Source organism: Zosterops lateralis (assembly GCF_965231275.1).
Source record: "Zosterops lateralis genome assembly, chromosome: 4".
Classification (NCBI taxonomy): Eukaryota; Metazoa; Chordata; class Aves; order Passeriformes; family Zosteropidae; genus Zosterops; species Zosterops lateralis.
Window position 1 is genome coordinate 37881118 of NC_139765.1, and position 27559 is coordinate 37908676.

At 39.9% G+C, this 27559-nt stretch overlaps 1 protein-coding gene across 1 annotated transcript in view; it reads right to left on the bottom strand.

Annotated features, from left to right (window-relative positions):
* Positions 1-27559, bottom strand: part of TRHDE (thyrotropin releasing hormone degrading enzyme) — a 219014-nt gene that overhangs the window by 52197 nt on the left and 139258 nt on the right. The window contains exons 9-10 of the mRNA XM_083859071.1: positions 25569-25756; positions 6496-6584 (exon numbers count right to left, since the gene is read on the bottom strand). Coding sequence (XP_083715197.1) covers positions 6496-6584; positions 25569-25756 — 277 coding nt within the window. The remainder of the gene's footprint in view (positions 1-6495; positions 6585-25568; positions 25757-27559) is intronic.

The following is a 27559-nucleotide window of genomic DNA, read 5'->3' on the forward strand; positions in this document are numbered from 1 at the left end:
ACCTCTCAAAAGGCAATCTAAAGTATATATATCCCATTATATTTGAGAGTAAAGGGAATTTTTTTAAATCTCCTTCCATCAGAAAGTTTTTCCATGGTCATGTTTTGGATGCCTCAGAAAATAATACTGCTCTAAAACTTCTAGTTTTGCTGCATACATATAGGAAACATTCAGGAGGAAATAGTTAAACTTTATGACATTTGTTTTGAAGTAAAAAAATCAGTTAGGGTCTCATTCCCAATCTATCTGCTCTCAAAGTGTGAGATAGTTCCTCCAGCTGGTGTATGTGGCTTGAAGTTCTGAGCTCTCCCAGCAACTTCAATTCCATCAAAACCAGCATGTGAGGCAGGTCTGGGAGAAGGGCACCCTCCTGCAAGAGAGCACTGCCAGAAGCATGGACCAAACACAGTTTCAGTACCATTTCAAGTCTTCTGGCTCACAGTTGTTATTTTAAGTCTTCACTTCATACAACCCCCAGCATACTAGAAATTGGTTTATGCTAGTTGAATCCCTACTGGGGGAACTGACTCCATTTGCTGCAAAAATAACTGCACAAGTGTAGCACAATTTCTTGACAACAGCAAGCAAAATTTTTCTGACAGAAAAGTGTTCCATGAGGAATTTCACAATAATTTATACTGGCTTTAACTAAATTCTGAAAATCTTCTTGCAAGAACTTTTCATACAAGGAGAAGGCAATCCAGAAGAAAAAGTTCTAGCTAACTTGCCATGTTGCCATAGCTCCATGCTGAAAGAAAATATTTTGGTATAGAGGTTATTAGCACAATAAATGGAGCATATCAGGAAGTATGATCATGTTACATCTCTCATAATTCTTTTTTCAAATTACCCTTTCATCCATTAATATTCCTGTATGATGGAACTGCTAATGTCTAAGATGGTACACAATGTAAGCAGCAGTCTTCCTCTAGGATCTTCACTCAGCTGTTAGAATAAGGGGAATAATTCTGACTCATTCTGTCAAAATTACACAGGACTCCAAGCCCTGTATCCCTGGTTCTCACTATGGCTGGCTGAAGCTCAAAGCAGGACCTGTATATTGATCTTTCTTCACAGTGCTTCCCCTCTTCCTACTTTTGAAAGATAAAAGAGTAGAGTCTGGAAGGAACACAGGTAAAGCTCAGCAGCTGAGTTTCAGAAAAGAAATGGTATTTTTCTAAAGCTGCAACTAATGCCCTGCTCCCCAGCAGGCAACCAGCAAACCCCAGCTCAGAAGCATCTGTCTTCTACAAAACACTTCCTTGAGGAGAATCTGACTGTTGAGAAGCTTAAAGTAGAGATTATCTTGTAGGAGGTGGCAAAGTAAATTGGGACTTGCTGTTGGAAGGGAACCACCCTGTTGAACTTTCTTTCCTTCATCTCATGGCAATCCTGAGGAGATATGAGGAGCTATCTGAACAGCAGTCACTTCAACTGAGGTAGGAAGGTCTATCAAAGGAGTTGTGTGGAACATAACAGTTCAGCTAATGAACAGGAGGTGGGGATGGAAAGGGCAGGGAAGCAGGCTAAAGCTGTGTCAGCCAGTTCAGCAGCATTTGCTGAGTTGCATGGAGATGTTTCCTACTTGGAGACTAAGCACCAGAGCAGTGATTCCCAGGGAACAGCAAGTATGCCTTTTTCCAAAGCCATGCTCACCTATTGGAAATGGATGCTAGCTAACCTCCTCACTCGAGGTTAGTTCTGGATTTGCATAAACATGCACAGGTAAGCCTATGCTTCCATACCTATTACACCTTAGTACATCAAGTCACCTTAGTACATGAAGTAAGGTAAGCCTATGCTTCCATACTTTGTACATCAGCAATCACCAACACATTCCCACAAGCCCTGCTCAGCAGTCATAAGGATGGAGTGGGCTCAAAACTGGTTCTTGGCTTTCGACTCACTACTGATTTTGGGCTGATCCCAAAATGCTGTGGATACATGTTCACAGATCATTACAGCAACCACAAAAGAGGCAACTTATCTAGGAGAAACAGAAACAAGCCCTGGAATATGACAGAGCAGAAGATTGTAACACCAATGATTTCCACAGACCAGCAAAATATATCCTTCAAGACTGGGGCACAAAGAGTCCTGCAGCCATTTTAGCATGATGTTTCTGACCTTGGCATGGATAGAAAGGTTTGGCACAGTATGTCTAGTTGCAACTGGTTTACAGTCACTTGAAGCAGAACAGCCTCATCCATGGCCATGGGGAGGGAACAGGGAAAAGGTGGTGGTGACCTATTTGTGCAGCACTCTGAGAGCAAATGAGACAGCTCCATTTCACACACCAGACAAACTGAACCCAGTAAAAGGACCATCATCTGGCTGGTATATGAACTGATGAGTAGAAATACGGTTACATAAATGCTATGGTTCACTGGGTAAGGAGAAGAGAGACTGACAGAAGCACTTGCAAAATGAAAAGCTTTCAAAACTATGCTTAAATACCTTCAGCAAACAGGTGGGAAGAGCTATATTAGATTTGAAACATCTTGGATATTATGCACTTTGTCAAACAAGTTGCCAAGGCCTGGCACTGTCCTCCCTACAGGATTTCCTGCAAAGGACAATGAATTACGATTCACAAAAACACTGCATAGCTGTAATTTCCAGTGTGTTTCTCCACTTCAGTGCTGTGAAGAATGGACAGATCTAGCATTGTTGCCAGCAATTGTGGTGACATGCAGTTAGTTATCTGAACTGATTCTGCTCAGCATATTGAACAATCAGTGATCTGCATGCTCACTATCTCTGGCATGTAGCCAGGGACAGACAAGATGAGGACAGAGCAGCAACTCAATCATCCCAAATTCATGCTGCTCTCACAAAGCTGGAGAGCAGTCTCATATCCCTTGTTCATGAAAATACCAACTGGTATCCTTGTTGGGGTCACAGACATGGTAGCAGAGAAGATGCAAAAATCAACAATTCTCTTTTGTCTTTCTGGATGACTTGAAGGAGAGGACTCTTACATCAGCAAGTAACCATTCTTGGTGAGCTAGGGCAAGTCACTGGGTTTTCTCCTGATGGATATTGTTGTCTGAAACACCACCAAAAAAAAGGAACATTTTTTTATGCATTTCTATATGTAGCTATTTCAAAACTGCTGTGGTTTCATTTCTCTTAGATTGCCCACCAATGAGGTTAATTTTATTGGAAGATTTAAGTGATATGCCAAGTGGTAGTCATCAACTTGAACCCTTTTCCCTATTGGCAGCTGAAATTAGATGTGTGATCAGTAATAATGACTCTGTTGGGTTTGCATGGCCAGGTTTGGTAGCAGAGGGGAAGCTAAAGAAACAGCTTCTGTGTGAAGCTTTTCCCATGCCCAGCAGAGCCAGCAACAGCTGGGTCCAAGACAGACACGTCACTGACCAAGGCTAGGCCAGCCAGAATCAGTAGCAATGGCTCTGTAATAACATATTTAAGAAGAAGGAAAAAACAGCTCAGATGTAATTGCAGCCAGAGAAGAGCGGGGTGAGAATGTATCAGAAGAACAACCCTACAGATAGCAAGGTGAATGCAGAAGGAAGGGCAGGAGGTGCTCCATGCCCTGGAGCTGAGATTCCCCTGCAAACTGTGGTTCAGACCATGGTGAGGCAGCTGTGCCCCTGCAGCCCATGGACATCCACGGGGATGCAGAGATCCACCTGCAGCCCATGGAGGAGACCCCCACCAGAGCAGATGGATGCCTGAGAGGAGGCTGTGACTTTAAGGGAGGGACCCCACATTGGAGATGGGGAAAGACTCCTCTCCTGGAGCAGTGGGAGAAACAATGTGTGATGAACTGACCATAACCCCCATTCACTTCTCCCTGCACCGCTGAGGGAAAGGAGGCAGAGCTGGAAACTGGGAGGGGTGGGGAGGGGGGGATGGCATTTTAAGATCTGCTTTTACTTCTCATTATCCTGGTCCCATTTTGAGTCTGTTTTGCTGAGACAGTACTTGTGAGGGATCTCTTACTCAAGATCTTACCCAAGACCCATGAATGCTTTGTTACATTCTTTCTCCCTTGTCCACTTTCAGAGGGGAGTGATAGTGTGACTTTGGTGGGTAGCTGGTGTCCAGCCAGGGTCAACACACCACAATAACAAGCTTGTTCATTAATTAGCTTGTTCATTGTCTCATTGTTCACAGCCCTTAGGTTCATTAGCTCCTATCCACTCTTCCAGCCATAGCAGAAGCTCCTTCAGCAGAACAGTTTAGTCAACAAGAAGGAATTGCCTAGTTTTTCCTAAAAAGTGCACAGAAACCATCCTCATGAACAGTATTTACTCCAAAGTTGATTTGAGGATCTGCATTTAATTACACTCACTTGAAGAACAATATGACCACTTCCAATCTTCCAAATATCCTCTGGAGCAGTTTGTTTCACCTCCAGCTTGCAGACTTTTTCCAAGACTACTCACTGGGACAATACTGAAACTGTACTCTATACAACAGAAAGTCTTCAAGATTCTTCCAGTCCACAAGAATCAAACATGGAAATTGTCCTTTGGAGTCTCAGAATTCCTCCCTCATCCCCATAAAACAAACATACCAGCTGCAGAAAAACACTCAGGAATATCACAAAATCATGCATACCAGCCTCAATACATAGCAGCATGTACAATCAATCAGACATTGAGTATAAATTCAGGCATATTCTTACTGATATTTCTGTGTTGAGGAATTATTCACCTGAGCTAGACCACAATAAGTAGAAGCAAGAGGAAATTCTTGCTGTAGTCACAAGTTTACAGTCTCATTTTCAATGTGGCACAGCAAGTGAATGTGTGAGTGAAAGTAATGAGGAAGAACAAGGATAATGACAATAGATCACAGTGTCATTGATTTGCTACACGAGACTGATGACTCGGAAAGGTTCCTCTTTAATTTCTATATAGTAGCCAGCCCAAAATAATTGCTCACACTGGCCATCATTAATTTGTTGATTTCTTGAAGGCATTCCAATAGAAGCAGTAGATCTTAAAAGAGTGGGTAGCAGTTTTATGGACTTGTTCCTCCACAGCTCTCTGCAAGTAAAAGGCAATGAGGAAGCATCTATGTAGATAATAGTAATATACTGAATTTTGAAGGTGGGAGTGAAGGAAGGGAGGCATGCATGTGCAACCTAATGAGATGGGATGATCAACTCACTCTGAAGTCAGTGGGAACCTTTCTAATAACTTCAATGAGGGTTCAATAAAGCCCTAAAGGACAAAAGTAGAGCAGGTCATTAAGGCAGATTCTGAAAGTGCAAACAGGTCTTGAAGTATTTTGGAAGTGTTAATGTTAAAAATTACGGCCAAAGCAGTAATCTTCTGAAAACCTGTATGCTTTGATGAGAGTATGTTTCCCAGGTATGAAAATTGCTCTGGTTGCAGGCACGTTTCCAGATCATTCTATCATGACAGCAGCATAAAACGTGTTACTTTCACATAGGCTGCAGATGATCTGGGCAAAGAAAAGCATACTTTGTACCACAAGGAAGCTGGGGTATTCAGATTTCTACTGACCATTCATTTCCAGTCCTTCTGGCTACTAAGCTCTGTGTGTATATTTTAGCAACTTACATAAGAAAAAAAAAATCTCATACAGGTTTGACTTTCCTCTCTCCCATTAATCCTCTATTAGAGGGAAATATCTATACCTTTCCAATTATACAAGAAAGGGTCAGCTCTCCCTCTACAGCCCACATGTCAAGAGGTTGCATGCATCCTTCTTTTCCTGTCTATGTAATAATACTATTCAAGTCCCAACGTGTCTTCCCTCACTCTCTTCAATTCCAGTCCAAAACTGTCAGACAATGTAGCATGAAGTGCTAAGGAAATAGATAAATATTTCATGAAATTTCTATGATGGGCTTCCATTCTTAGGTGATGAAAAGCCACTGGCATATAGCACTCACTCTCCTCCAAACAATAACTATTACTGTCATGATCATGCAGGAACTGAGGAGGAAGAAAATACGTAGTAAGCAGAACAATGCGCTTTTGAGGTCCAGCATATGGTTATCTAACAGAGAGAACAAATACTTTTGATAGATCAAAAGGGACATTTTTAATGACAGCAACCATTTCTTAGGCCAAGTTCAGACTATGAACTAAGTTTAAAATGCTAGAATTCTACATGTATTAAATTATACTCATCATATCTGCTTTGTTATACAATATTACATTTAACTTTCACCAATCAATAAAGTGAATTGCATTCATCAATGATTTAATATGTTGCCAAATATAAAATACTTAGCACTTTACATTTCTTTGTAAAAGCTTTACATTGTACTGTCTAAATTGTGCAGTATTATAAATCTACATTGTTGCTCAACCTTCATTCCTCCTCCCTCCCTTCCCAGCTCTGCTTTTTTTGCAATTCATTTTAAGCAGTTAAAACTGGGTGCAGAGCAACTAAACAATTATCTAGGATCAATTCCAAAGATACATTTGAGGAAAACACAAGTATGCTTTATGAGATTCCACTGGGAGGAAAGTTTATTTTTACCTGATTTGTTAGACACCCATATAATTGCCTCTGATGAGATGTGGCTCGTATTTCCTACTGCAATTGTTAATGGAATCTGCCACAAGTAGCTGCAAGACAAAGGAGGGGGAATCTAAGAACAAAAATACTGAACTGATTCTTCTCACAGCAATCAGGGATCATGTCAAAGAAATTAAAACACATCTCAGTAGCAGTGTAAAGATCTGTGGATTCTAACAAGTTACTTTGATTTTGAAATGCATTTGCATTAGCAATAAAACAAAGAAAAATAATTTATAAAAAAACTCCAACCTAAACTATATTTTACATTTTTTTCACACATTATCATCATATGAGGACTTTTTAAAGTTTTTCCTAGTTTAAGAAAATGCTTCAAAAAAGAGGAAATAATGATTGTTTATAAAAAGAAGAACACTTTACATTTACTTAGAAAAAACCTCCCCATAAGACATGCTTTGATTTATAGGGACTTCAAAGTTTAAAAACACCATATTCTTCTAGCAACTTCTTAAAAAGCTACAACGGGCTTTCACTGCTGCTGGTTTATGAAAACAAAATGAATGGGACAGATCTCCACTTCTTGGCACCACTGGACAAAACACACTACATGTGGGTTTGGTGATACACTGGTATAATTAGACTCCATCTTCCCTATAGGGTATTATAAATTGTTTCTCATTTGAAGTAAACGTTATAAAAAGTACCTTTATCTCAATAAACAGAAATCGATTGTATGAAGTGAATATTTTTAGGAACCGATGGAAAGGATTATTTCCTTTATGTCTTCATAATCACCTCTACTTCTTAACTCTAAAAGGTAGCATTTCGCCAGTCAGTGAAAAAGCAGACATTTCCCTCACAGGCCTGCCATGTCATTTTATAAATCAGTGAAGGTAAAGCACTCATTAATGGTACAGGTGGTCTCTTTTCCTTAGGTGCCTTACAGGTGGTCCTTAGGTAGGTGGTCACTGGGAGTACATGTGCAGTTAAGCAAGGCAGCATGGCAAGAGACTGGCCCCAACCCAGACATGACCATATAGTACCACTTTTATACCAAGTAAGAATACCATTTTACACTGATTGCATTAAAGCAGTGCAAAGATGAGGGTGGGCCAATTCTCACCCGATAGTACACAGCATTTCAATACTAGCCCACAGAACTGAAGGAAAATTAGGTTTGCTCCTTTCCATTTACACAGAAGCCTGCTCCACTGAAATACAAATACCACCCAAATGTTCCACAGCCACAGTCAACATGGGCTGGCTTCCAAGGGTTGCCCTGCTGGCATGACTTGGAGGCTGGGGGAGGGACAGAGGGACAAAGCCCACCATGCTTGGCTCACAGCTCCCCACCCATCTGGAAAGAGCCCCCAGCACACACAGGAAAATGCAATGCTTGGAACAGAATCATGTGCAGGGAAACACTTGGTCCATACAGCAGTGATTCAGCAAAGATGGGGAGATATTTGGACAACCACAAAGCTGAAAGAGCTGTGAGTGACACTAGAAATAAAACATGGCATTTATTTCCATATGAAAGAAGAAAGAATTTCCATGTGATTTTAGGTTCTCTGAATACCTAAGTTGGTACCATGACACACTGGGAAAATAATTAGCTCGACTCCTGCACTGAAGATAAGTTCCATATAAGCACATGCTCTGGTAGGCACCTTTTGGATAATTAAGCTGTGTCATTTGAAAATTCTTCTACTTTACAGAGCAAAGAGGAAAAAGGGGGCTCACTGTCCTGCTTTCCTCCTGCTTTGTCTGGGAGCAGTGCAGACCTTTTATTTATTCTCTATATGTTGAGAGCACCACCAGTGTGCTCTCAGTATGTATCTGCATGGGGAAAAAAGCATCCAGTTCCACCTGGCCATCTGCTGCCTGCTGTGACAAACCAGTTCCAGTGACAATAAGAATCTAGCCTTGAGGGCCCAGTGACCAGGGCAGCAAGACAAAACAACTCATTTAGTCCCCTTACTGTCAAGATTATGTCTGTAGGACTCAGATGCCTGTACAGATAGCACACTCAGCCCCTGGGTGAAATGGTGCTAATGAACTGTGTGTTCAGTCTGCAAGAGATGCTGCTCAGCTGCAGAGGTGTCCCACTTAATGTCCCTCCACAATCAAACCTTATCACTTTGACGAGAAGCTAAAGGCAAACCTCTTATTGTGGAAAAACTAAGGGCTATTTCAGGAATTTTTTAAAAAATCTCTAAAGCTGAGGAGGAGAGACACTTAAAACTAGAACAGACATGTTAACATGAACTGTGCTGAACATAACATTGTTCAATCTTCAAGAAATGTAAGGAAAGGGGAATCTTGTTGAAAGATACTATAAATAAATTATTGCTGATTTACAAGTGGGAAACTGCTCATGTGAAATAGTTAAACTTAGGTTGACGAGACAATGCACAATTAAAGGGAAAAATTAAAAATCCACATTGGTGGATTTTTTTGCAGCACCGTATCAATACATAATACTGAGGCGAGTTCATTCAGCTTAAAGATTAATCAGAAGGATTTGTTTCACAAAGTATCAGAATCTTGCATCAGCTATGGTACAAGCAAACTAATTAAGCTCTTTGTGGATTATATAGGGGTTTTTTCCTTGAGCATTACATAATGACTAGGTAGGCAGTATTAGTATACTTTATCTCACTTGGAAAATTATCATAGTTGTGATGATTGCCTGGTTACAACTTGGTTTTCAGCAAAAAAGAACTGAGATCCCTTTGTGGGCAAATCCTGAGACCATAAAACATTAAACAAACATGATGCCTCACACTTTTGCTTCTGATGGGTAGTAATATTGTAATAACATTGGATTTTCAGTGGCTTCTTTGCAAAGAGCTATGTAAAGCCAGAAAGAGGGCAGTAGTTTATTTCTTCTGCTTGCAAAATAAAGATCTCAGGTAATTAAAAACGACAAGGTAAGGTTCCTGGCATTTCAGATTTTGCACACCTCTTTAACTACTTTTTCACATTAATGAATGTGAAATGTTTTTGCTGTAAATCCATACATTTTCAAGATTCATCTTCCCAGTAACCATAATGTACCAAGCTTTTAGACACTCCTGGCAGTGAATACCACATTCCTCCAGTGGCATTTCTCCCTTCTCCCTTGGATTCAAAACTAAACAAAGAAGTTGAGCTATTCCTAGTCACTACTCACAGAACAATGAAGGTATCTGCTCCATATCCAAAGGCTTATTATCCTGCATTATACATGTATACAAGCAATGTGACTGCTTCACATAAAGTGACAGAACATCTGTAACTAAAGTACCACTGTAGAATTTAGCTTACCTACATTTGAATGGCAGGGAAAGTGCACAACCACACTCCTCTTTTATCCTGCTTTTACAGACCTCTGGGTCAAAGATATCTAATCCATCCTGCTGTTCTTTACATAGAAACTGTACTTAATCCTTCTTATTGTCCACCTCTGTATTTTTTCTACTTATTATTTCAGGTTAGAAAACCAAGCCTTGCTTCAGTGCTTTAAAGGCATATCTACCAGGGATTAAAAATCACATAATTCTTTTCTCTTATACACTCTTTAGACTTTTTTAAATGCTCCTTTTCTACTAATCCCTGCTGTTCTATTTACTTGCTTGACCGTGTCTGGATAGGGAGCTGATGTTTACAGAACATTACCTACCACAGGTCCAAGATCTCCTTCCTAAAAGAAAATAGTTTCTTCAGAACCCATCACTGGGTATCTGAGTTAGAACTACTTTCCCCTCATGTATCACCTCATTATTAACATTAAGCTCCATCTGTCTTTTTATTACTATGTCAACTAGCACTAAGGAATACTTCTGTCATCTTGGTAAGTAATGTTTATTTTTATTACACTCACAAAACTCCTATTACCAGAAAACTCTTGACATCTAACTCTTCCACACCCTTTATCTCATGGCTGAATAGGAAAACACATTCAGTGCAGGTTTCTCAAGAATCTCATGATCTTTCACTAAGAAATTCAACTATCTAATTTGCTTAACAACTTTTGGCTTACATTTTCTAAACAGTTCTTCTCTCTTATCCTTAATATAGATTAATTTATTTAGGAACATTTAAGGGGGAAGCTGGACCTCAAAAACCACATAAAAACCAAGTTAGATTACAAGCGATATACATCTGGATTTCGAAGACATTTATTAATCGTCTTTGATTATATACTTAGCCAGGAAATCAAAGGAGAACTATGGCAAGGCAGAAGAATAGAACAATGTACAGATTTAAGGAAAAAAATTACTTCTTTTTAGTACATCCAACTACAGAAGAATGAGGGACAAAATTAAAACGCTTTGCACAAAAGCAAATTAAGTGATTTGCCTCTTAGCAGAATATAAGAATGATAATTTAAAGTGTAGTGGCAATCATAAACTTGAATCATAGAATTATTTAGGTGGGAAGAGACTTTAGGAGATAAAGCCTTCTGCTCTAATGTGATCAGAGCACAGGAAAACAAGTTTCACTGTAGGTAGAACATGATATCAAAGGAGCATATAACAGTCTCTATATTCAGTGGCATCACACAAAATCAATCAAGTCAATTGAGGCAAATGATTTGCCCTCTGCTTCTTTTCCTAATCTCTCTCACTGCAAAGCTTATACAGAATTACTTTCAGGAAAGCTTAACACCAAAAGCTGTATGTACTTTCAAATACTTCAGTAGGATGAGAAAAGGAAATGTGAATTATCTCAGGCTGGAAGGACAGAAATCATGACAGAACCCATCAGCTGACACTGGTGAAATCCCAACCATCACTCCTCCGTGACTCAGTTTCTCTGGCATAAATTCAGTTGTTCAAGGTGACGACAAATGAGCTGTTGTAGGTATTTGAGACATCTGCTATGGTCTGTAAGATCAGAAGGATTGTCTTGCCCGTGCAGTGGCAGCACAAGGCAAAGTAAAATACCTGATGGCACCTTGACTGGCACCAATCACACATGCAAGCAACTAAATGGGCCTCTCCATCCACGCAGTGTTAACAAAAAGACCTTCCATAATTAAACGCACCTTTCCCTATGAAACTTTTTCATTTCTAAGTGAAAAAGGCCAATTTTCAAAACCAAGGTACCTGTAAGAAAAAGGCTTCAGCACAGATTTTTCAAATATAGTATTTTAAAAAGGCACTGCTGCAAAATTTTACAATTACTGTTTTAAATAAGAACTTGCAGTTTGCTGCTTCAAAAAATTGCAGGGAGAAGTTAAAATGACTGAAACTGAAATGTAAAGTAGTTAAATTACAGAATTGAAATGAATGTTTTAAACCAAATTTTCCCCAATTTTTGCTTTGATTTTTATCTTGATTTGGTGCAGGGAAATGTTTTGATATGTCAAAAATTTCTGTGGGATGGGAATCCATTTCTTGTTCATTGGTAACATTTGCTAATCTTTGTGAAGTATTTTGAGAACATAACAATCTAAGACCTCATATCACTGAGAGATATGATTAAAGTTATTTAAAACAGAGATAAAGTGAGGCATAAAAATAGTTCAAGAGTGAAAAGCATAAAAAAGAAAATCCCAGAGTAAAACTGACTGGTTAAGACACTTATCTCTTTATTTTAAGCACCAGAACTTAATACCCAAAATGCCAACTCTGCCTCTTCAGTTAAAGATAACAACCTGGTACATCCAGCGTGGCTGAAGATGAGAAACAGGGAGCAAGGACTCCTTAGCACTTGGCATTAGTTTTCCATTCTCAGCTCTCTCCAGATGGAAATGCTGAAATCTCACGCATAAACACATGGGCTCAGCTGAGCAGTACGGAGTCTGAGAAGGGAACGCTTTCCCAGTGCAGCCCTGGTGATTCCCTGAACACGTCAGGATGCTGACATTAGCATTTCTTATCAAGGGAATATATTGCTATGAGTCTGCATGAACTCATGTGCTTGGATTTCAGACTCAAAAAAAACCACAAAAGCAAAACGTAATGAGAAAATCTGACCTTTTGAAAGCGAGTGAATCTTACAGAACAAAAACTAAGATTTGCTTTTTACTTCATTTGAGTACCTGGTTGATCTCCAAAGACATACACAAATAGTGACGAGTAAAAGAAGCATTTAGATGGATGGCTGCAGATGTCGCAGACCTTAATACTCATTAAAAATTTAAAAGGCACAGAAAGTTGATAACGAACTATAGAAGGCAGACAGTAGAGTTCTCTCACTTTTCTTGCCAAGACAAGTACAGTTTCTATTAGCAAGATTAGCAAGGTTTGGGCTACTACTTCATAGTAGTTGGTATGCGGCTATTTTTTTGTCTGTTGCTTTGATATCAAAGGGATGTTTTAGCTATTGCTGAGCAGTACTTACACAGCACTGAGGCCTTTCTTGCCTCTCACCCCACCCTACCAGCAAGGAGGCTTAGGGAGCACGAGAAGCTGGGAGGAGGCACAGTTGGGACAACAGACCCCAAGTGACCCAAGGAATGCTCCATACCACATGACTTCATGCTCAGTATATAAAGCTGGGGGAAGAAGGAGAAAGAGGGGACATCACAGCATTTGTCTTCCCAAGTAACTGTTAAGCTTAATGCAGTCTAGCTTTCCTGGGGATTGCTGAAAACCTCCCTGCCCATGGAAAGTGTTGACTAAAATCCTTGTTTTGCTTTGCTTGTGCACACAGCTTTTACTTTCTATTTTAAGCTGGTTTTGTCTCAAGCAATGAGTTTTCTCACTTCTCCAATTCTCTCCCCATCCCAATGCAGAGAGTGAATGAGTGGCTGCATAGGGCTTAGATGCTGGCTGAGGTTGAACCACAGCACAAGCCAAAATAAAGCCTTTGTTTTCACTGAATTTTGAACATTAAGATAGTGACGGTTCAAAGATAAATTGTTAACAGTAAACCTGAAAGTTCATTCAACTAATCTATAAAATCACAAGCCTTGTTGCAGCAATACCTGGAAGCATTTAATCCTAGGCTGAGGGCACAAGTAATGTAAGGTGGTCAGTAGAAAATGAGTGAAAGCTGTTGAGCAGCAAAACAGTTTCAGAGCTTCCTACTACAGAAAAAGATTATACAAGAAGCAGAACTCAGCAGGATACAATTTTGTAAGCCACACTTTCTAGAAAGATTGTGTTGAGAAAGATAATTTAAAAGCATCATAGAGATTTTCCAAGGTTATTATATAGTATAGTATCACATTCAGTAAGGAGTAATTCAGGTTCCAGGGAAAGCTCATGTAAGTATCACAGGAAATCACACATTTTTATTAAGTGCAATTCTACAAGAGTGTTAGTTCTGTTTAATGGATAAGGAGCTGACAATATATTCATGTTGTGAATAGCATTCTCACAAGACCGAAGAACACAGAGATTTCATTAGATTTAATACATGCCAGTGAAGTGATTGTAGGCTGTGCCCAGAGGCATAACACAACAGAAGATGTTATTCCTTCTTTCACAATTACTATACCTCCTACACTGAGACAGGGTGTCCTTGTACCCTGTGAGCATGGAAGATGGCAGATAAGAAGGGAAGATTTTACTAACTTTGTAGCAGAGACAAATAGAAATGAAAAATGGATTTTAAAGCACAGTTTAAAATAACTGTGCTGAACACAGTTTGCGGTATTCACTGTTTACCTGCATATGCCCAGTGTGACCTTAACTCCTGAGTTCAAAGTGCCAACAAGGTGTTTAAGACAAACAACAGTGGGAAACATGTGAGAAACACTGGTTATAGTAACTGATCAAGTTGAATTTCCCTACAAGGGGGATGAAAAAGCAGACATCAGACTTTTTCACCAAGGAACAAGTTGCAGTCAGCTAACTTGAAACCAGAAAGGACAGTACTTTAGTTGTAAAAACAGGAGAGGGCCTCCTGATGTCTAAATCAGACAAAAATCCTGCAGACAGACTGCAGCACTGTATGCAGTGTAGAAAAGAAACAGCAGGGTGACGCACACCATATTAATTGTAGGATACACAAGTTTGCTGGGTTTAAGCAAAATGAGGAAAGGAAATGGTGCTGACATCGGGATTCTGGGGTTACATGTGTTCTGCCCTCACCCAAGACTAACAGTGGTCTACCATAAAAAGGTAAGCTAAGGAGAAAAAAAAAAAAAAAAAAAAAAAAAAAAAAAAAAAAAAAAAAAAAAAAAAAAAGGGAATTAATAACACAGACTACATATGAGCAACCAGAAAAAGACTGGAAGAAAAAGGTAAAAAGGTTGTGGAAATGCTTATTCTAAGATTATTCTACACTATAGTGAGCAGAGGTGTTTTGGGCTCCTTTCTTTGGTGGAATTTGATGGACTTTGTGAATTAAACCAGCATCGTCTTTAAGGAGCTCTATCTGGCTGTAATATGCAGTAATTTTTTCAGTCGAAAGTCCAGATATAGTGAAGGTAGGGTGCAATATAATATCCACACAGTATTGTGTAAGCAGGTAACAAAATTCCAAGTGAGGCACACATTAGTACTCAGAAATTATTGGTCTTCTTGTTACCATCTAAGCCAAACACTGTCAAAACTTATCTCAGCTTTTGTATCAGTTCTTCTCTTCTTTCTCCGTAATGCCCAGCTATGAAGGTGATTAAATTTTTCAGTCAGACCAACCTACCATCCAGAACAACCCAACAGAGTCAGGTTGTGATAGGTGTTGCCAGGCAGATAATGGCTTCACTACCTGGTGGCTCTGAATGGGCTTCACAGAGGTGTCAGATTTTGAAGAGTATTTCAAATTTTTAATAGAAGTGAACTTAGAAGATATCTCACAGATGAACAGAAATCAATTTGTAGAGCAGTCTTGCCTCTTAACTACTAAAATTTATCTACTTTGTCTGAGGCTTTGATTGGATGGGCACTTGAATACAGGTAGCATGTGTTTCAGAGGGAAAACTCTGGGATTTGGAAGGTATTTGGAATTGTGAACCTATTATTTTGAACACAAATTATACTTAGCAGCGCACATGAAGGAAAACTACTACGACTACTCTTTATAGTATGGAGAAATATTTAAAATTGCATGAGAATGATTAGCAAGATTATATTCTAGTCTTGAAAGAGGCTAGCACATCTAGGATGACTTGCTTCTGATTTTAAGCTTCTTTGTTTGCAGGTCTGTCTCAATACAGCTGCTAATTTTATACATTTGTCTATTATATATGCTTTCATTTAGAAACATATTAAAAAGACAATCATAATGGTATACTCTAAATGAAAGATTGACAGCTGTTTCTAAAAGCAACTATTAATACAATGAATCATGGATTGTTTAGGGGTTTTTCTGTATAACGACCTAAATACAAAGATATAGAAAGAAAATATCTTCAATGTCAGCACAGGATTGCTTGAATGTACTTTAGAGGAATGAATTTTAGAGGCATGTATTTTAAAACAATAATTGAGACTATATTTCATCGGTAGTCATAACAGCGATTAACATGTTTAACAGCAATGTATTAAAGATGCAGAATTTGTGGTTTTCCTTTACTCTGCCATAGTCCTAATTCCTTCTGGATTTTGCAAGAATTTAGGGAATAATTTTTGGCAATAAGTAAATCCTAGAGCAGAGAAAGGAAAAAAATTTCCATTCTCCAGGAGTCTTATGCAAAATATAATGCCCTTACCATTGTAACAACAACACAAAGTTCCAGACGTAAAAAAAAAGATTCATTGCTGTAGCAGCAGCCCTAGCATGAAAGAGCTCATGTGTGGCTCTGAACTGTGAGTCTGCCTTAAGATGACAGCCTGCATATTCTTTTAGAAAACAGCTGTATGTCTTTGGCCATCCTGTCTAAACTTCATTATGCTTTTGGTTTTTAAGGGCAGACACAAGGTAATTTTAATGAGTAAATCTGAATTAAATGACAAATCTGAGGGAAAAAAAAAATCATTGTCTGATAATAACATAATATAGCATAGCTAACATAATTATCTCATTACTAAACCTTCTATAAAATTCTGTGTAATATTAGCTAAATATTTCATCCAAAAATAAATTATAAATGAAGTAGCTATGAATATTGTGAAGCTATCTAAAACTCACTCATTTCAGTGCCAGTGCTAGCAGCATACCTTACCAAATTTAGAAAAATGATGTGGGCAAAGAGCAAATACTACAAATTCTTTGTCAGCACATGCTGTCTCCTCCCTGCCTAACAGAACCTTTTACACTAAAACACAAAAGGCTTCATTTTCAAAAGTGACAAGCAACTTTGGGTGCTGAATCAAAGATGGATACAAAGAAGCTTTAGCAGTGTTAAGTGTCTGTCCTAACAGCTGCCTCCTTACCCTGCAATAAAGGCTCTTAATCTCTCCAACATCCTCTGTTCTGCCTTGCACCAGTGCAAAACACCCTTGAAGAAGAATTGCACCCGAGGTGCTGATCATGTAAAGCCCATGTCTATGTGGGCCTTTACCTATAAGCATAACCCCTTGACTAGAACACAGATCCCAGATTTCTCGGAGCGGAGCACAAGGATGTGTTATGGACTGAGAAGGATCCACAGGAATAAGAGAGTAACAGTTTAGTTATGTTTACAATCCTCCAATATGTTCTCAGAGACTTAGTACCAAATATTTTTCAGCATATTCCAGTGCTCGGTTCTGATTTTGCCTTTGAATACTGTGAATTTAAGCAAGATTAAAATACAAGTCCTATGATGCTTTCTCTTTCCTCAGTAATATTCCTAAGAGTCCCCCACCAAAGTATCTCCTCCATAAAACCCAAGATTCAACTACTAAGTGTAAATGCTCATGCAAAGGGATAAGAAAAGAAAGCCACTATCAGCAACTTTAAAAAGCAGGAAGAAGAAGACATAAAAAATGGAGCATGTTAGAAGTTTTGTGCTCTGGTCTACAATGAGGAGCTCACATCTCTGATTTTTGCAAAGCCAACGAAATATGATATTTATTCACCCTCATCCCTCTTACAAAACTTGTCTCTGCCAAATGCTATCTGGGCTTTCCCCAATCTGGTCTTTCCCTCAACTAAAGCCTTCACTTTCAACCCCTTTCCCAGCTCCCCGGTACTCCGTTTTTGCTTATTCCAGCTACATAACTTTAATGCTCCAACTCCGGCTCATGCCTGCACCCTGCCATGCCACGTTGCCTCTCCTACACACTGCATGTTAAGCAGCTCCCCATGAGCACTGCTGTCCTTATTCTCCTCTTCATCTCCCGAAGACTTCACTCTATATTAAAACACAGCACTGCCCTGAAGTACATGCTCCTTTCCTCAGCATGAAATTGATTTAATTAATGTGAGTCAATTAACTAGGCTGGGTATCTAGCAATTCCTGAGAGTTAATGTTAGCAAATAAGATGAGGAAAGTGGCACATTCTGCAGTGACAATAAAATACAACAGCAGCTTTTCTCTGTCAGCTTAACTTCTACAATTCTCCATCAGGATACAAGTGGTGCCACCACACAGGATGCAATGACACAATACACTAATTTTGTCTTCTTTAGCATTCTGCAAATTCTAACACTGAAAGTTGCCGATATAATGCACACCAGAGTGTCCTGGAAGTTTCCCAGCTTCTTGCAAATAGAAGCTGTTAAATGGTTTTGGAAATTAAGTGTTAAATTTTAATTGGCATTTCTGCTGTCTTTGCTAGCAGCAAAATCTTGCTGGAGACACTAGCCCAGATAGGTACTGGAAGAGATTTTAAGAGTATTTTCTATTCTATTGAATATTGAATATTCTATTCAATTTTTTTTAATGGAACAATCAGAAAAGCGTCTAAAAATGAAAAAGCATGACAAAAACCCAGGACATTCTAGTGGCTTTTACAGAAAAGAAAAAACCCTATTGCAACAGGGAGTGCAGAGCACAAGGGCTGGACTAGTGAACACGGCAAAGGCACTGTTCCATCACGTGCCCAAGGCAGGCAAGCTTGCTCCAGGTCACTGACAGAGGCAGCTCCTATGCCTGCTCCTATGCAGAAGTAGCACTCAGCACAGCACTGTCCTCTCTCAGGCAGATGGGGTTAAGGACTATCCTTGCACATATCAAAGAACAAGACCTATTGGTGTCAGAGAGCTGTGCATTTCAAGGGAAGGAGCACCCCATGCTTTCCTACTCTTCTGAAAGAACAAGTATTTTCAAGTCCCTGCTTGACCAGCTAAAAAAAATGGTTAGATCAATATCTGGCAGTGTTTACACACAGCACTGTGATCCACTAAGGCCTCTTGATATTTTCATCTCATTCCTGTTAATTCCATCTCCTCTGTGCCTAATACACTGGTACCTTCCTTTCCTGAAGCCTGTTCCCTTCCTTCATCATTACAGCTGATATAGAGACCTTAAGGTCACTCCAGATGAACTAGGGCTACCACATCTACTCCCTAGGTAACAACACAATAGCTGTTTCTGGTAGAAACACTGATAGAGGTGCTATGTTTCAGGTATAGTAAAGATGAAAGGCATAACAAGAAAACACTCAAAGGACCTGAGAAAATGGAAGATGAGAGGACATTTCTCAGAGACAGGGAGGTAAATGATCACTTTGTTTTCTACTTCTATTTTGCTAGCCCTCTTTCCTCAGTTTATGGAACAATATTCGTCCATATTATGGTTCTTTTTTATTACATAATTAATACTACATATGCTACATTAATCTGCAATTGCTCTAAGAACATAGCAAAGATACTGATCAGCATTCCCCGTGTGCTCCTAACATTTTGGTCTGTGTTTAACCAGCTCCTTAGCTGGTAAGTGGACAGAGTAAGTTCCCCATCACTGCTCAAGTAATAATGCTTTATAACTATGAAAGAATACACATGGCAATATCCAAACATAGCAATGCTTTTACTATGCAAATCATTATCAGTAAAGGGACAAGCACAAGCCTTTTTCTGCAAAGCCTGAATAAATAAAGGAGCTTTGTCTACTAAATTCAGAAGAGACTTGAAGGGAAATAAATTCTGCAGTTAATCATTCATCTTGAAGTGCAGTGACTGCTGAGCAGCTCTGCAGCCCACTGTAAAGCCTTTCAGCTGTCGCAATTACTACAGGGTGTTAGACCCATGGGTCTGTACAGCTCTGGTTTTGCTGGTCATGTCCAAGGCTTACATTGTGCAACTGAATTTTCCCCAGTTCAGCTACACAGAGAAAGGCACTGAGGATTACCACACTACAGCATGTATGCATATCCTGTCCATATCCCAATCTGTTAATCTTCCTGCTTTTCTCTTTCCTCGCAGCTAGCTGTGTTCAGTGCCTAGCAAGACATTCCCCTTTAGGATATTATCACAAACAAAGATTAGCTATGGAAACTGCATGCATGATAAGAACACTGTATAAATGAATATTATCCCAGCAACATTAACTTAATTATTTTGATAACATTGGAAAGGTTATTCTCCACTTTCACAGAGACAAGGTCTGTATATTTTTAGAGGGCCAAATACACCCACAACCAAAAAGCTTTGGTCTGCTCTTCAATATAGTATATAGAAGGTTTATGGATTTCATCAAAACTGGTTAGTTTATTGTCTAGACCACAGATTATTTTTCGTAAGATTTTTTGTCATGTCTGTGAGTAGTTTTGTAATGATGGATGAGACTAGTGCCTTAAAATCATCATTTTCCATAAGCAGGGAAACCCACTGAACCCTGTCAGATGGAATATCACCTCTCTCCTGGAGCCTTATAAAGTAAGGGCATAATCTGTTCTCACAGGGGTATATACAGGAGTCCAGGACCAAACCTACACTTAGGTAAAGGGTTGTTAAACAGGAATAGAATATGAATTATACAGTTATAATAGGAGTTTTAAAGTTTTGCTTGCATAAGCTGAAATTGCCACTGAAACATTATAACAACCCCAGGATTTGGCATTCAAATCAAAGCTGGTGATTTTGGCCCATCTAAGGAATGATGTTGCTAGAAACAGTGTCTGTCACTGTTAGTTTTATTTTCTCATAAAATAAGAACTATGGATCATGTGAAGGCATAAGTGTCAAGCAAAAAGAAGTGAAATTGTATACCTTCCATAATTTCAGTCCAAATGTTAGAGCTTAGCAAGCCATACAGTTGATTGTATGCACAGAAATAATTCACAGTTTGTAGATGTATGGCTCTTGAAGCACATTTTTCTACAGGTATAATGAAAAGGAGCACAAATATGCAGGAGATTGGAAGATGTGTAATCCTTCTCTTCTGCAGAAGAATTAAAGGAACTTATAGTAATGGACTAGGCATCAACCACTGCCAAAGGTATCAACAATTTTCACTTTTATCATTTATCACTTAGAAAAATCTGCTTGCTGCTTCTGTCTTCCTCTACATGGTTTCAGAGTTAAAAATTAAATATGCAGCTTCACATTTCATTTTTAACAGTTAATTGCTGCATAAATACACAGCATAAAGAAAAGCATGGACATTTTATAAAACCAGAATGGTTCTGAAATATTCAGTTGCCTCTTTATTTACATTTCTTATGCAGTAGATTGAAAGACATTTCTTATGAAGACATTTGAAAGACCTACTCTGAAGGGACTCTTTCTTTTCCTTTTGTAAGGCAAAGCTAAATTTGCCTAGACAGCATCTGAACCAAAAATTTAAACACCTCATCACTCTGAAGGCAATAGAATTGACATTTATTGCTGTGCCATACCAAACTACAGCCCCACCTCTGGATAACGAAAGACTACAGGATAGATGGATGCTTTAAGAGCCTTCCCTGGAGCCCTCCAGTGTGTACTCTGTTGTCTGTTTAGATGATAAATTCCTGGAAATGCCTGGACCTGAACATTTTTCTGTGTTTTGTACAGATCTACATCTTATGGTGTTTAGAATGACCATCACAATTAATCCATAGATAAACTACACTAAGGAAGCCAACGGTGCCTGCCCTGCAAGAGCACGGTCTCAGATGTGGCATAAATACCATTTCCTCTCCGTTATTTACAGTGCTTATTACGGCTCCCCAGGGAGATGTGAGTCCAATGTCTAAATTCATGGGTCATGCAGGGGAGGTAAGCACCAACTTTATTAGACTGTGAATTAGGCCACTCATCTGTAACACCCCCAAAGCCTGTGTGCTGATGAGATATATATAGATATATCTATCTCCTCAGCAGACATCAGCAAACCGTGCTAACTTCCTGACCAAAGCCATCCACATTCCACAGAAGAAGCCAGAACACTGCACTGTACAACAGTGCTACCACCCCCCTTGGTGAACCTGTAGAAAAACTGTGTCATGTCACACAAAGTTCAGCTCTTTCAATACTAAAAACCAAGGCAGAGTAATGCATCTCAAACTGCCAAATGACCATACACTAATGTGATTTTCCCTGTCTACTGCTTTCACAATAACTGAAGCAACAGTCACTTCAGCACTGAAAAAAAAAGAAATAAAAAAGCCAAACAACTGAAAAATATCTAGGTCACTACCAACTAAAAGATTGAATTTATTTTCAGTATTTCAACCTTGTTTTTTACTTAATGTGATAGTATGGAAGGACATTATTAACACATGGCCATTGTGCATACCCAGCAACATGTGCCTGTGCGCAGTGCACAAATAAATTGCATGGTCAGTGTTAAGACACTCAGACACTAATTTATAACTAAGCCATAGGACTTAAGTTGATGCACAATTTTTGAAAGGTGAATGGCATAGGTAAGTTTCACCTTTCACTAAATGTATATGGATCCTGTTCTTTGGTATTTATACTTACATAACATAGCTTTCAAATAACTTCAACTGGGAAGTGGCAAATTAACTCTGTCTGCTAACTGGCTGGAGTAAACAACTAATCTGTAAAGCTTTCTTTGAGCAAGGGGTTTCTTTCCTGTTTGTGCTTAAAAGGAAATGGGCATAGCAAAAAAAAACAATACAAAGGGGGTACAGACCTGCCAAATGAGATACATATATGTATTGTATGAATATGCCTGTTAGGATACTAAATTCCTGGTAGGGTGTTCAGGGTTGTAGTGTAGGATGTACACAAAGTATTTATTCATCACCATCTTCATGAGCGGTTAAACCAAGTGGGGCAGTGTTCTTCCTAGGCCCCCTGCCTTTGGGCTGTCTTCTGCTAATGGCCCATCAACGCCTTGCCCATGACTCACAGGTAACTCCCTCCAGGAGTTATCTCTGTTTAATGGGCCATCAAGGACCCACTTCATGACTCATCATCCCATTGTGAGATGCTCCACCCAGGGGGAGGAGCCAAGCATTCCCACCTGGATATAACCTGGGATTTGGGACAGGACAAGCAGCCCTTACCTACTGGATTCCCAGAGGAGCAGAGCTACCAGACCTTTCTACAGGATCACTGCTTCAGGAAGAGCACCTCATCTGGACTGCTTCCACCACCCTGCTCAGGTTGTATTCTGACTCTGTCAGTGGTCTTTTGTATTATTGCATTTATTTTATTTATTTTATTTTACTTTTTTTTTCTTTCTTCCTATTAAATTGTATTACTGACTTGGAGCCTCTCACTCATTTTGCTTTCAAACCACGACATAGGGTTCACATGGATATTTCTTGCTGTGCTCTCTCTAGCACTAAATCTTATTTCCAGTGTTTAGAAACAAGAATTATAATAAAATCTGTGAACAAAATCTCCTAAGAATTTGACAATTTGCCATGGTGGTGTTGCCCTGGCCATTCCACATATGACAACATACAGTTTGATTTACAAATTAATCTAATGTCTGAAAATAAAACTAAGTCTAATTCTCGTATGTACTGGGTTTGCATTACAAGGTTTTGGTGTGTTACAGGGATGGCTTCTGTGAGAAGCTGACAGAAGCTTCCCCCATGTTCAGCAAAGCCAATGCCAGCCCCAGGAGAGACCCACTGCTGGCCGAGGCCAAACCCCATCAGTAACTGTGGTAGCACTTCTGAGGTAACGTGGGGAAAAAACTGCTGGGAAAGAGCAGTTGGAGAAAGGAGAATATGCCAGAGAAACAGCCCTGCAGACACCAAGGGCAGGGCAGAAGGAGGGGCAGGAGGCACTCCAGGCCCTGGAGCAGAGATTTCCCTGCAGCCCGTGGTGCAGCCCATGGTGAGGCAGGATGGGACCCTCCAGTCTGTGGAGCTCCATGGAGGAGCAGAGATCCAACTGCAGCCTCTGGAGGATCCCACAGTGGAGCAGGGGGAGGCCTGAAGGGGGCTGTGACCCTGTGGGAAACCTGTGCTGGAGCAGGGTCCTGACAGGACTTCTGACCCCACAAGGGGCCCACACTGGAGCAACCTGTTCCTGAAGGACTGCACCCTGAGGGAGGGACCCACACTAGAGCAGTTTGTGAAGTACTGTAGCCAGTGGGAAAGACTCATGATAGAGCAGTTTGTGGAGGACTGTCTTCTGTGGGAGGGACCCCATGCTGTAGCAAGAGCCCTGTGCCTGAGGAGGAAGAAGCAGCAGAGACATGTGATGGCTCTATTTTTGTTCCCCTGCACTGCTGCGGGGAACAAGATAGAGAAAATCAGGAGTGAAGTTAAGCCTAGAAAGAGGGAGAGGTGCAGGGAAAGTGTTTTAAGATTTTTGTTTATTTTTGTACCTTTCTCTGATTTGATTGGTTATAATTTCTCCCCCAACCTCCTCCAAATTGAGTCTGTTTTTCCCATGATGGTACCTGATGAGTCATCTCTCCCTGTCCTTATTTCAACTCACGAGTCTTTCATTATATTTTCTCTCCCCAGCTCAGCTGAGGCGGGTGGTGATAAAGCAGCTTTGGTGGGCACCTGGCATACAGTAGTATCATTTACACACCCAGTAGTCTTTACTCATAAATTACAGCAGCAGTTACTTCAATCAATATTGAATACCTAGAAAATCTATTTTTAAATGTTTCTACAATACTTAGAAGGCTTAACATACCTGGTTTAGTCAATCAAAAAACTAATAATTGCTGGTTTTCTGAGTAGTAAAATCCACTCAAATTACATTAGACATATATATACTTGCACAAAAGAAACTTTCAAGATAGGAAGGGAGAATCTCTCTCCTGCTGCACTGAGCTCTGAGTCATGAACACTTCCAACAGTCCACATTCAGTTGTTTAATCTCTTTTTCACAAAGGAACTAATTTCAACCCAGAATTTAGACAGATGCTTAATAACCTGTTAGGTTGTTCCAACAAAGCCAGAAAAACAACTATTTACTCTGTATCATGTTTGAGTTCCAGAGTATTCATGTTTTTAAAAAAGATAATGAACTTCTAAACACTTTCCAGTAAATGCTACTATAATTTTAGTAGCCTTCCTCAACAGGACTATTCTACAAGCTCCAGATATGTCAATCAAATTTTTGTATTAAATTTTACATTTTAACAATTTGAATTTACTGTACAAATACTGAATATTCCAGGTTAATAGTGTGCCTTCTTTCACACAGAGCATGAACAGGTCAATACAGAAACTTCAAATGCCATCTTGAAATTCTCTAGCATCAGCTAGCAACAGCTATTCTTGGCCTTAAAATATGATGCCAAAACTGTTTGAAACAATGAGGATTCCCCAGGAACATCAGCTTGTCTCTTGGATGAAGGAAGCGCACAGAATCAGTGGAGAGCAGGAACAAAACAATTTAATAAATGGAAGAGGGGTGGAGACAGACATGCTGATTTCAGCCAGTGTACCAGTTCCCATAGGACCAGTTCAGCTGGCTCCAAAAATGAAAGAACTGGAATCCCCTGCTTTGTACAGAGGTCCAGTCCGGCTCCTGACTGCTTCCCAAGTCAAGTGAGGTCTGTAGCTGACATATATTTACATCTGCCTACTCAATGTATCAGCACTGAGAGGTCCACTCCAAAGAATTTCTTAAGAACTATTCTTAAGACCTTCCAATCACATTCCAAATTACTTCATGGAGTGTGACAAAATCAAAAGAAAAGGGGTGGAAACAGATGAGTGATGCAAGACACTACCACAGAGAACTGTCAGGATGCAAATGGGCATTTTTTTTCCAATTCTTTTAATTACTCTCAACTTTACTAAAGTTCAAATTAAAACATCACCGCATGTTAATGACCCCAAGCAAAGCTCAGATTTCTAAAAAAGCTATTTTCGTAAAAACACACACATAAAGCACTTATTTAAACAACTACAACATCTTGAAAGATAATAATTGAGAAATATAAGTACCTGTTGTCCCCATGGGCAGGATCCTTGGGTTTAGTATCACTATCATAAACAAAACGCTCTTGGGAGATGACTATGATGTTGTCTGTCGTTTCATTTCCCAAGATAGTAATAACAGGATAACCCATCTGTAACGTCCACTGATCCATTACCTCTTGGATATTTACAGATTTTCCAACTCTTTTTAAAGCCTTGGGAAAAAAAAAATAAAAAAGAGAAGTTTCAATACACTGAAGCAGTATCAACATGTAAAACCTTCTTTTTTTTTTTTTACTGTCCCCGTCTGGTTTTGGTTTGGTCATGGTTTTGGAGGGTAAAATAACCATAATGATAACATAGGGTTAAATTGATTTCTAAAATAGCAAGGGCCCAAAAGCAGGGATCGGCTCCACTTGTGACCAGGATGTTATTCCGTGCTATTGTTCTAATTAAACGAAGTATAAAGCATAACTTTGCACAGGTGGTAGGGGGAGAGAAAAGGGGAACCTTGGTAGAATGCATAGGCCCTAAAAGAATAAAGTTAGGTCAGGAGGATCTGTACCGATATAATCATTAGCAAGACGCATGCCAGAATTGTCAATTGTAATATCAGTTTGGTAACTAAATATGATTATTTTCTCCAACCAGAATCTTGAGCAAGAATCACACAGATTATTGTTCCTCGGGATGGAATCAATGGAACAATGGGGTTTAATGATTAACACGAATCCTTATGTAACAATAAAGGTATAAAATTGTAACCATGAAGCATGTTGGATAAGCCGAGATCTGGGTCTGGACCCCCGGCTTCCAGAGCTCTGAAATAAAGCACCGCATACAATTTCGCAATTGTGTGTTCTTTCCTCGGCTAACATTTTGGCGACCCAAGATGGGACCTTGTGAGCGCTGCTGAGGACCTCCCAACCCGATCACGCTCCAGCCGGCACCGAGGGATTCTCGGGGAGCCCATCGCGCCGGGACCCCCCGCCGCTCACAACGTCCCCTGGGAATGAGGTAAGGTGCTTTATTATTTGGTTTGGTATGGGGTGCCTGCCTGTTAGACGCGGCGAAAGCTGCGCGTGGTTGGGCTAAGGAATTCCTGGTATTGCCTAGGCAGCCGTCCGTCAGTCAATTGCGAAAGCATTGCAGGTTCGGCAGTGGTGGTTTTATGTAGTTATAATGGAGAAGCTAAGAGGATTAAAAGGGGTTTTGGGCGGCAATGCCCCCATCCCACATTCTTCTCCATTGGGTTGCCTGTTGGCACATTGGAAGGAAGGAAACTTTGGTCAAGAGTTACATAAGGATGAGTTGATTGATTATTGTACTGTGTGTTGGCCTGAGTACATTTTGCCTGATAACCAGAGATGGCCGGAAAATGGGTCTTTACAACTGGAACTTATATCACAACTGATGACACATTGTAAATGAGAGTCAAAACTTGATGAATTGCCATACATAGATATTTTCTTTTATTTAAAAGAGAAACCGGCATGGTTGGTGGAATGTGGAATACAAGCACTGGTCTTAGAAAATAATCATTGTTTGGCTTGCGTCCAAGATAAGTGTTGTGTAGAACACCTGGTTTTGGGAAAAAAGGGGGGAGATGATTTGGAAGCTGATTTATTTGTAGGACCCACTGCCCCTACCAACGTTCTCTCAGCATTAAGTTCCACTCCACTTACTCTCACCCCACCTGATTCTGTTTCCTCTCCCCTGCTTGCGCCTATCCAAAATGCTTCTCCTGGCTATCCCCCTTCTCTGCTGACACTTGCTCAAAGATTTATCCCTCTACCGACTCTCCTCTCCCACCTATGCCTATATCATCGGCTCCTGTCCCCTCTATCTTCCTCTGCCCAAGTTGCGCACTGCTTCTATCCTTGACAACGATCAGGATTTGACTGTGGGGCGAGGATGAAGGGGAGGGAGATGCAGAAGGGACAGAACGGAAAGCAGTGATAGTGGAGAGGATAGCTCAGATGCAGCCAGGAAATATACTGGTCTTCAGATAGATAGTG